We start from the raw sequence: 11,467 nt of genomic DNA on the forward strand, positions 1-11,467 counted from the left end.
TTGTAACAGACAATGGCATTGGCGTGTCGCCATTCCTTTAGCTCCACGTTGGTGTGTTTTAACGTAGGTTTAATACCCAAACCATGACCATTTTTGAGTTATGAACAAGTTACTGTTATAGTGCTATTAAAACACTTGTCTAGACTATAATCAGTGTAAGTTATTATCTTATGGCAAACACATTGTGGAAAGACAGAACAGAAGACATGGTGTTTATGACTGTGGCATTGTTGTCATTATGGTCAACACAGTCTCACTCCCAGCTCGTCAAAAACCGACGCTTGGTCAGGGCCCTTCGGCGTCAGTTTCTGGCGCACAAGGTCTCCCTAAGCCTCATAATCCGACGCAGCGGGCTTTCAATTGATTCTAATGTAATTCCATCCGCGTTGATATTTGACTCTGAGAGCCAGTGCTCCAGCCTTCCATTCACGTCAATTCATTAACCCGACCGCGTCGCTTAAAGATGCTGAGGGCATCAGTCCCATTGGTTAACTGAGGACCTGACACACGGAAGTACTGTCTTCACGTTAACAGTGATTTTCACAATGATATCCGCAACATTTCTAAAGGCAGAAACACCATTGTGTCCTTGTTAGTTACACAACATTAGTGGGTTGATTTCCTGGACATCAATTTTCGTGTTTTTTCCTTCGATTCTGTGAAAGAAAGTTGTTTGCAAGTGTTGGATAGCTGTAGGCAATACACTACCCATAATCCTCAGCTACCGTTGCTATAGAGACGACGCCAGTCAGCTTTGCTTGACAAAATCGTTTTAACTGTTCATTTCAAAATTAAATAGAATGTGAATGTGAACTGATTTAAAGTGATTAATAGTTAAACAACAAAATATATTACTGTCCCACATCGGCTGCATCCTACAATGTGGGCTCCAAAAAATAATATGTTGTAAAAATGTTCTTACTGGCGCAGTATGGCAGCAGACAGTATGCTAGAGTTTTTTTTCTGTCTGTACCGCGGTGTGACTTTGTGTATTGACATAAACAAAGATTTGTTTGTTTGTTTTTTAATAAAGATTTGTATTCTAAATCAGAAACGCGCGTGTATGACGTCATCGTATGCGACGATCTTGAAGGCACTTGTATTTTCCCTCCTTTCGGTAAGTCTAACAGTGAATTAATCAAATAACAGAGATAGAGAAAATATGAAAATCTAAGCCACAAAAAATGATTGAATCATCCCAAATATTGTTGTCCACACCTTTACAATGAAGAGTTTTAATTTATAGGACTGGATTATTGATTAGATTTAGTGAAATATAACAAATGTGCACTAACCTTTGCTGGCTAGCTGCCGTTAGCTAGTACAGAATCAAAAAAGCTGTGTCTTCGAAGTTCAACTTTATTTTGGTATAATTTTATTTGAAGGGTTGTGCATTAAATTGACTTGACAGTTGCCACGAAGATGAAAGAGTCTTCATGAATGTTGTCGATCATGTCATGATGTCATGTCAGATTTCTTCATGACAGCAGTCGTGTCATGGATAATTCAGTTTCAGGCATATTCCTTCAAATAAAATTTTACATATATTTGTCATTTATGAGGATACAAGCATAGGAAAATGTATAATCTCCAGAAGTGATGTATTTTCATTTACCTATGTAGCTCACAACAGTTGGTTAGTAGCTAAGTAGTGATGTCGTAAATTAAAAAACAAAAAAAAACAAAAAAAAAACACGTGTCAAATGTATGTTTGTTTAGTTTTGAGTGTCTCAGTTCTCCTCTCTTCCCTCAACAGGTCCTGCAAATTTGTCATCTAAAAAGCCAACCCTCGTTTTTTTTCTAAGAACAAAACAACCCAAAGGCACTTTTAAGAGCCACGTCTGTCTTGTTAACCTGTCCTTGCTGTGTTGTACCTGTTAATCTCTCTCTCTGTGCTTACCTTTGCTTTGTTTTATCTATTTCTCTGTTGCAACTCAGTTTATTCCTGTGAACGTGCTCTCTGTCCAACTCTCTTGTTGCCAGTCTTTTTTTTTTTCAGTCTGTCTGTGTCTCTGCCCTTCATCATGAGTGATTCAGAACTCCAGGATCTTCTTATGAGTGTGGATAACCTGGCTGATCAGCAAGAGCTCATTGATGATCTCGAGAGGGTTGATGACTTGCTTGGTGAGCTGCAGAAAGAGGAAGCAGCAGCACCAGTGGCACCTGTGCCAACGGTGAGGTGGAAGAAGAGAAACAGTGACAGAAACTTAATCCATGCAAGACCACGATCAAGCAGGAATCAGTCAAGTCAGGGTCAGTATTGCTTTTGCATTCATGATATTTTAAAGATCTGGATTATTTAGGCATTTGTGTGTTTCAAATCAAGGAAAATGTAAAGCTTTATGTATGGTACCAGGGGAAAAAAATAAATATTGGAGTACAAAGGATAACTTTATACTAAGGAGTTACCGGCTTGGGTTGGGTGGTATGGTAACAAATACAACTACACCTGATGTCGATAAATGTTTGGCAGTGATATTGTGCTATTTCACTCTGTTAACCAGGCTTACATGTGTTGGGACAAATAGAACATTTTAATGATGCAAAGATTTTTTTTTTTTTAATTCTGATACAGCTGGTTACAGTCAGAAGACTCATCCCCCTGTCGATGCTCCCGACACAAACTCAGAGGTGGTCTTTGCTCCAGAGACTGTTGGTATGTACTTTATTTGTTCTCCATAAGCCATAATGTTCAGACATTTGGACTTTTATCTGTATGGTGTATGTGATACAGAGTTAAGATGTAAACTCTATCTTCATATTTGAGTACAAATTTGCCAGAATTTAGCACAGCAGTTGTACCTTTCACAACCACTCCATACAGTACACTTACTTTTGACTTTTTAACAGAGGGGTTTCTACGAGATCTCCAGCAATCACTTAGCGATGCCACAGGAGATGAGGTGGAAGCACCAACCCCAAGAACTTCTCTCCTGGCTTCATCAAACTGGAGCACACGAAAAAGTCTCTTTGCAGAGAGCTGGAGGGCAGAGAGACCACGTCTGGTTAACACCACAGTGGCACAAGAAAATGTGGAAACCCACATCTGCCAACAGTGTCGGAGTAATACAGCTGTTGTCCGTTGTCGTGATTGTCGACCATGCCCCTTCTTCTGTGCTGAATGTGATGCCAGTATGCACACCAGACACCCCCTCCACAACAGAGATGCCAGTACCGCAGGATTTTTCCAGCCATTGCCTCCAACAAATTTTGTACTGAATAACACCCTTTGCCCCTGTGGTAAGTTCTGGTTTGTGAGTGTACAAAATATATTTCCTTGTTGGACTTGCTGAACACATCATGTTGAAAATTTTAGCTTCCTCAAGATGTCTTTAATACTTCTCAGCAGTGTGCATCATCCATTAAGTCTTTTTTTTTTAATTTTCTCACGTTAAGTTCAGCCTTTAAGTGCATTCAGAAATCTATAAACGTTTTATTTCCCAGTTGATACAAACAAATCTTAATTCATGTTTGATTTTTTTTTTTTCCAGTGCGGTTAGTACCCGTGCAGATGCCTGACAAAATCTGTGGTTGTCCAACAGAGGCACTCTGACTCAAACCAGGAAAGGCTGTGGCTGTGATCACAATGAATGGTAGGAAGGTGGAGAACTTTTGTCCTGTTTGAAAAGTATCTTTTTAATAATATTTATCCCTTCTCAACAACTCGTACATGTTTGTTATAGCTTGTATATGAAATCTTAACATGACTATTGAGTAATATTTACCACATCCGAACAAAACCATAAATATAATTAAGGGGGAAAATTTTGCATTACAGTGGGGTTTTTTGTTTTTGTTGTTTTTTTTTCTCAAGGACGACATGAGCTCAGCATGCCTGAGTTGGCTTGTGAAGCATGCAAAGCCACATGGACTGCTGGAGTTGAGGACCTTCTTCGATGTGACTACTGGCCAGCTACCCTTCACTTCGCTACCATTTATGCAACAGATGTTTTCTTCTCATTTGAAGAAATGAAAATGGCTGCACCTGGTCTGTCCTGTCAGACATTTTTAAGAATGTTAGATCAGCGAACTGTCCGCTTTGGCCGTGTGAGTATTGAAGTTATTAGTCCTTCTTGATGTTTTTGATTTGTGCGTTGAAAAGCTTATGTCCTTATAATTTATTTTTTACATATCATTAGCTGTTGATGTCCTTTTTCTGTGATAGACTGGGAAGATCTCAGCTGACAGCTTTATAAAAAGTTTCTTTGAATGGGAGGCTGTGCGATATGAGGTGGACAGCATCTGCAAGGAGGAGCCCTTCACCTGTCCTGCGTGCAGCCGGGATATGCTTGCTGTTTCTGTGGATGGAAACCGCAAGCATTACCGTTTTAAGAATGCAGCTAGGTACTAGGTAATAGGTAACATATTTATAATGTCACAGTGTTTGAACTAATAACAAAACTTTAGTCTCTTAGTGTGCACCAATTAACTTCAGAATGCGAGGTATCATAAAATGTCCCTTTGTTTTATTTAGATCTGAGGAACAGGCCATCTTTGATGGGGTCTTCATAGCCAAGGATGAAGATGTCACCAGATTCATCAACTACATACAGAGCACAACCAAACATGTAATATTGCAGACTATAATTATATATACAGGAATACTAAATCTCCTATTGGAGAGTTTTGTTAGGTTGGAACATTTTCATCAGTCAGTTTTTATATTGCAGATCTCTGGAAGAGGTATTTGTGGAGGGGAATGGTCAGCAGCCAGAGAAACCTCCCAAAGATCGGCCAGTAAACTGGATGAGGAGGGACTGGAGCTTGCAGTCTGTCGTCATGGAGTGCTTCTCTGTGCCCTCAATATGTACAGGGGAGAAATCTTTGCATATCCCCTGTACTTACAACAGAAGCTGGCCAGTAGTAGGTTTTTTTGCATGGATGTGACCTGCAAATATTGGCCCTACCTCCAAAGAATCACAAAAAGCTGCCCAGAGCTCCAGCATCTTCTGAACATGAAGCCCTTTCTCTCAGTGTTCCATGCCAAAGCCCATGACTTCAAATGTGAAGTAAGCAATCGTTACCATGTGACAGAATCACTTTATGTGAAAACCTCCATACCTCCACGTCAACATTGACTTGTTATAACATGCCTTGTTTTTGAATGTATTTTAAACAGGTGAAATGGAGTGGGGCGTATCAGGAAGGGGCTGGATTAACACTAGGGGAGGAGGTGGAACAATGCCTGGAAGACTGGGTCAGTGATGTGAAGGAGTGGGCAGAAGGTGAGGAAATTATCATTGTAGTTTTGTCAGCACAGAGTTTCTGAAGTCATGATTAATACAATTATTTTTTCAGTCTCAGAATTGGTGATAACAATCTCATTACCTAGTTTTCACAAATCATTCAGGATTATGATACTTTGCGTAGGTATTACAATATATATATCATTTTGAAACATTTACTAAATTTATTCTCTGAAAAGAAGGGACATTTTCTGTTGACCTTTATTCCAGAGCAGAACATGGCATACAAAATAAATTTTATTTTATTTAAAATAAATTACCTTATCATAATGGTATTTGAGAATTGCATGAAAATGAGATCAAACACATATTTCCTCTCCAAAGCAACAACCAACGAGTCAAGTGATGCTGCTGCCTTGACCAACAAGATTGAGGTGCTGGTGGCAAGTATCAAGAGACGCTCGCAGCGTCTTTACAAAGACACAGACAGCAACAAAGGTCGTGCCAGAATCCGCCGTAAGATTAGGGAGGAGAAAGGGATCCTGACTTCTGTTGTGGAAAAATATAACAGAGTGGTTCCGAGCACAGAAACTCTGTGCATGGAAACCATTCTGTCTAGAGAGACAGCTTGGCCATGGCAGCTACCACACAGTGGTAGGTACACCAGTCTGTTGAATACTTTAGCAAATTTGACATACCATACCATACTCCATTAGACTTCATAGATCATTTGAATGTTGATCTTTCATACATATTAATAAATGTTTTGTCATAAATGCTTTCTAGACTTTGTTGACCTCAGGACAAAGAGAAGAGCTTTCGACATGGTCATGGCAGTAAGGAGACTTCAGGAGGAGAAGATGATTCTCGTCATGGAGATGAAGCACCACTGGAGGTCCCTTTCAACTCGTAGTGATTCCCTGAAAGAGCTGTCCTGCCTGGTTTCTAGGGCAACAATGCAAAGTATGTATTCAAAATTTTATATCACAAGAATGTACATATCAATGACTGACGATAAAGTTACTAATACAGGCTTTATCTGTATCTATCTCATACATTTAAGATTCATCGTGGGGCCTAAGTGAAGACGGGTTGAAAGGTCTGCAGAGCATCATCCGAAAAAAGCAGCACAACATCAGAGATATGATGGCTAATGCCAGATACAGCTACCTGCAAGTTTTGACTGGAGCACAGACCATCAACTTCTTGCACAGTGTTTCAGATGATTATTCTGACAGTGACTCTGACATTTCTGATGACGCACTCTGTTATTAGAGTTATTAGAGGCTGCTGAATTCAGTTCTGTTGCCTGATCACTCGGCTCTGGTTGTGGTGTCCATTCCGGCACTGGACAGCTTTACTGTGATAGCAGGGTAAATGCGAGCTCTCCCCCCGGTGCTGCTCAGCTGCAGCTATGATATGCAGCAAGTAGATGTTGTTTTCAGGAACCTTTGTGAATCACAGAGTTGAGGCAGAGTAGGAATAAAACTCTTCATCTTCAGATGTCATGATACATATGTGAACTACTATAATAAAAATGTTTTAATGCCATCATATGCTTTGTGTGCTTCATATGCCAGTAACATCCTCAAAAAGTACCTTTCCAACACTTGAGCGGCTGCCTTTTTTGACTGATACAGGTGTGCACAGGTTCATGTTATACTGCAAAAGCCTCAAATAGTTCATATTTTCCTTGGTTATGATACATAATAGTAATAGTAGTAGGAGTTGCATTGATGAGGTTGGGCCTCCAAAGGGGCCAGTGGAAAGTAAGCCTGGGCCAAGGCTGTGTGGATAAAACTGCTAAATTAAAACTTTGTTGTAGGACTAAGCCAAATACACCGTTGGAAAGGTCTCAATCTGGAGATTAACATAATGCCAGCCTGAAGACTGTAAGTAGCTCCTGGCCTGAACTGCTGACCTTTGAACCTTGACCTCAGTGAATTTTTGAATGCATGTCATTTCGCTACAGAAGGTGCTACATACATGGGGGCAATTGTTATAAAGAGCTCTGGGTGTTGGTATGTGACTATGCCTACAGGGGTAGAGTCACCATATGGAGGCACTGTGAAATGAGAAGAAAATTCATTTTCTTCTTTTTTTTAACAATTAGATATTACAATTTGGATCACACACTTGTTTCCCACCACCTTAAACCCCTGACTGTACTCTCAATTCAGTATTGACATCTTTTAATCCATAGAAAACCAATATTTCTGAAAACTACAATCCCCATTAGACCCGTCGTGCAGCGTGATACAAAACACCACCATATTTGTAGTCTTTCCGGTATGCAAAGAGGTCTTGTGATTAGGGTTTTAAAAAGATACACCAGCGGAGTTGATGGAATATGTAGCACAGCCGAATTAGCTATGACACTGTAAGGAGATTGTGTATGCGAAGAGAAATGAGAGATGTTGTTTTATTTCGGATAAATTTTTAGATCCACGCCACGCAGTCAGTTTCGTAGTATGAGTTCTTCCGGTTTGTCAAAAAAGATGTCGTAATTAGGGTTCTAAAAAGATAGATTTACAGAATATATTAAATATTTGATGCAGCCAAAACATTTATTTCAATGCATTTATATGATGACCTTGACATAGAAGAGCAAACATACGCTGATTAAGGTACAAAGCTTAAACAAATATTCTAGAAATGCTTTAGGTGTTGCGTTCAATGTCGGCGCGAATTGTGATACATAGGCATATGTATCAAATGCCGTCTACATTACTGTGTTATAAAGCTAGAACACCAATTATCAAGAAACCAAAAAACTATGAAAATTTTCCCCAATCCCAATCTGATTCTGTTTCAGTTACAAATGTATAGGCTACTGTCTTTTATTGCGTGTCTTTATATATTTGCCTGTCTTACTGTTTAAATATGACAATAAATGTTCATATTTTCATAATATGTCCCCCTGAAGTCATTTTATGTGTGGTTAAACAGTCAGAGCTTAAATTGTATTTTAAGGAATAACTGTATTGACAAATTTTTAAAAAAATGCAATAAATAGACAACAAACATACCACAAAGAACAATTTATTTCTGAATTTCTCCACTGTATTTGAAACATGTGACACGTGTGTGTGCATGTGTGTTATTCACAGTGTATGACTGAGAAAAGGTCCAAGTCTTTCAACTGAAAAAATATGAACAAACAAAAATAAAGTAGAAATAAAATAAAATAAATACATCCATAAAATAAAGTTGCCATTTGTAAATAAACTTAAGTACACAGAACAGAACAGGACAGAACTTGTGGAAACACCAGTTATGTCACAGCGCGGTGAGGTTGTCTTGTCTTGGGGTCTGTCGTGTGAACTTCCTGTTTTATTTTGAAATTAATTCTCCTCTCGTTTCAGGTCACTTGCCCTTCCTCTTGTGTCCCTGGTCTGACGTCATCCCTGATTCCTGATTGTTTCCACCTGTGTTCCCCTCCCTCATGTGTATAAAGTCTTTGTCTTCCCCTGTCTCCGTGCCAAAGTATTTCGTCTCTACGTCGTATGCCTAAGCCCTTCGAAGCCACAGTCTTGATCTCCTTTGTGCTAAGTATATTCATGGTTTATTTATCTGTATTTTTTGTCCTCTCGCGAAGAGTGATTTTTTGTTGTAATTTTCTGGTTAAGGTTTTTGTTTGTATTTTGAGATTTCCTAGCCCTTTTGGTTTTCCTCCTCGTGAGCGAATTTTTGTTGGTTAAGTTTCATAAGATAGAATAGATAAGTTTCATAGCCTCTGTGCTTCCTCTTCGGAGTGAATTTTTGTTGTAATTTTTATATTCTCAGATTTTGATTCTAGTTTAGTGTAGTCTTCCTCCTTCGGGAGCGCTTTTCGTTTTCAGTGTTCTATGTTGTTTGTCTTGTGTGTGTCTCAGTATTTTTCATAGCGTTTGGTTATCATTCTACCCTGAGAGTCAAAGAATCAGATCAATAAAACTTGATTGTACATCTGCCATTCTGCATCTGAGTCCTCTCCTTTTGTCCAAGCCTGACAAGTTATTTATTTTGAGCAGCTATACTGTTGGGCTGGTTCCCATGTGTCATCCCATTCCTTGCCACTGCCAGGATATGAAAGAAAAAACACATATAAACAGGAAATGGTTAAAGGTTGACCTTGCTTCTGACATGTAAGAAATTTCATGTTTTTAAGTTCATTATTAAATATGTCTTCCATATTAATATGTCATGCTATAGTACTCCTGAAAAGCAGTCTTTGTGAGCACTTTGTGAGCACTTACTCAGCAAATATGAGAAGTTAAAATGGTATGGCAACCACTGCATAAATCCTGTTTCCATTCCAACACACAGATTTATAGTCATGTAGGAAGAACTTACCACTTAGAGCATGGTGTCTATTTTCACATTTACTGCAAGATTGATTGACAAACAAGATCACCATGTCTGAGAGGCCAAACCCCTTGTTAAACTATAGTGATTAAGACTCCCAGATAGCTGGGCCGACTTGATGATCCTGCTGGAGTTCTTGGTTTTTTTGACAGATGATGCCCACTCACTGTGCTCCAGCTTTGCTTTTTTTTTTTTGAAATTCTTCATTAATTTTAAGAGTGCTCACACACTGGACACAGGTCTTCCTCACAAGGGAATTTGGGGCCTGACAGGAGGGGCACGGCCTTGTTTTGGGCTTTGTCATTCTGCAAATGAAAGTGCAACATAGAGGGATTATCTCAGATATGTTTGCTGTTGGGTGATTACAGTGCATGTATATTCATGCATAATAGTCCTATTGCAAATGGAGTGATAGAAGATGTAATATGTTGTCAATACTGGACATAGTGTGTAAACTTCCACTGGTTTAAATCTTCAGTATGGCATTCGTTTTACTGTAGCTTGCTGCATACACTCTAAATATGGGCCTATCTCTGATTTCTTATTTCTTTATTTATTATTTCATTTTTGTTATGCTTGTATTTTTGTCGACATTATATTGATTAGGAGAGTTCATGACAACTTACATGGGTCTGGCGAGAGTCAATTAAGGATGTTCCAGCGTCCCGACATGAATCACGTTTACTACGACTCCCAAGGTGCACTGCAATTAAAGCATCCAATCACCGAGCTTTAAAGCTGCTGACCTATCGCTTACAGCAAGCTGAAGCTAAAGGTTGATGTTTTTAGACACCAATTTAATTATTAATCACTTTTGATTAGTTCACATTCATAATCTGTTTCATTTTGAAATAAATTATTTTAAAATGATTTTGTCAAGCAAAGCTGAGTGGCGTCGTCTCTATAGCAACGGTAGCTGAGGATTATGGGTAGTGTATTGCCTACAGCTATCCAACACTTGCAAACAACTCTTTCTTTCTTAGAATCGAAGGGAAAAACACGAAAATTGATGTCCAGGAAATCAACCCACTAATGTTGTGTAACTAACAAGGACACAATGGTGTTTCTACCTTTAGAAATGTTGCGGATATCATTGTGAAAATCTCTGTTAACGTGAAGACAGTACTTCCGTGTGTCAGGTCCTCAGTTAACCAATGGGACTGATGCCCTCAGCATCTTTAAGCGACGTGGTCGGGTTAATGAATTGACGTGAATGGAAGGCTGGAGCACTGGCTCTCAGAGTCAAATATCGACGCGGATGGAATTACATTAGAATCAATTGAAAGCCCGCTGCGTCGGATTATGAGGCTTAGGGAGACCTTGTGCGCCAGAAACTGACGCCGAAGGGCCCTGACCAAGCGTCGGTTTTTGACGAGCTGGGAGTGAGACTGTGTTGTTGTATGGTAGACTGTTTCTTTGTAGTTGTTGTGTGTGCTTATGGTTGCTGTAAGTTTGTGTCCTAATGATGAACTCTACTGATAAGTGTTGATGGTAAAGTGACATGTAATCAATTAGCTCTATATATATATATATATATATATATATATATATATATATATAGATTATCTATATATATATATATATATATATATATATATATATATATCACATTTCTGTCTGAAATGTAGTGGAGTGAAAGTAGCATCACATGGAAATGCTCATGTACAAGTACCTGAACATTTGATTTAAGCACAATGCTTGACTAAATGTACTGCTAAACTTACTGCCCATTACTGTATATGGATGTTAAAATTTTTTAAGTCATAAGTTGTTGAAAACATTGCTGAAATAATTTAAACAGCCTCTAATCATACATATTTTTGGCTCAATAAGAGCTGTAAAGCAATTTTCCTTCGCCTAAGCTCCTGACTTTGTTTGTAATCTGTTCTACTTCTCTACATGGTGGCTGACTCAGTTGGGCAGCACAGTGTAGC

At 38.9% G+C, this 11,467-nt stretch overlaps 1 protein-coding gene across 1 annotated transcript; it reads left to right on the forward strand.

Annotated features, from left to right (window-relative positions):
* Positions 1 to 3,984: 3,984 nt before the first annotated feature.
* Positions 3,985 to 6,623, forward strand: LOC119008777. Its single transcript, XM_037079440.1, has 8 exons — positions 3,985 to 4,047; positions 4,166 to 4,344; positions 4,475 to 4,568; positions 4,671 to 5,009; positions 5,120 to 5,225; positions 5,571 to 5,840; positions 5,973 to 6,149; positions 6,250 to 6,623. Exons 1-8 carry the CDS (start codon positions 4,015 to 4,017, stop codon positions 6,459 to 6,461), a joined length of 1,410 nt encoding a protein of 469 aa, XP_036935335.1. The 5' UTR covers positions 3,985 to 4,014; the 3' UTR covers positions 6,462 to 6,623.
* Positions 6,624 to 11,467: the final 4,844 nt, after the last annotated feature.

Source organism: Acanthopagrus latus, chromosome 19 (genome assembly GCF_904848185.1).
Source record: "Acanthopagrus latus isolate v.2019 chromosome 19, fAcaLat1.1, whole genome shotgun sequence".
Lineage (NCBI taxonomy): Eukaryota > Metazoa > Chordata > Actinopteri > Spariformes > Sparidae > Acanthopagrus > Acanthopagrus latus.

What these genes read in the sequence shown, in the direction of transcription:
- LOC119008777 (XM_037079440.1), top strand. Translation starts at nt 4,015, where the DNA reads ATGTTAGATCAGCGAACTGTCCGCTTTGGCCGT. An exon ending in CGTTTTAAGAATGCAGCTAG is followed by an intron (nt 4,345 to 4,474) that starts GTACTAGGTAAT and finishes TGTTTTATTTAG; the next exon opens with ATCTGAGGAACAGGCCATCT. An exon ending in TTCTAGGGCAACAATGCAAA is followed by an intron (nt 6,150 to 6,249) that starts GTATGTATTCAA and finishes CATACATTTAAG; the next exon opens with ATTCATCGTGGGGCCTAAGT.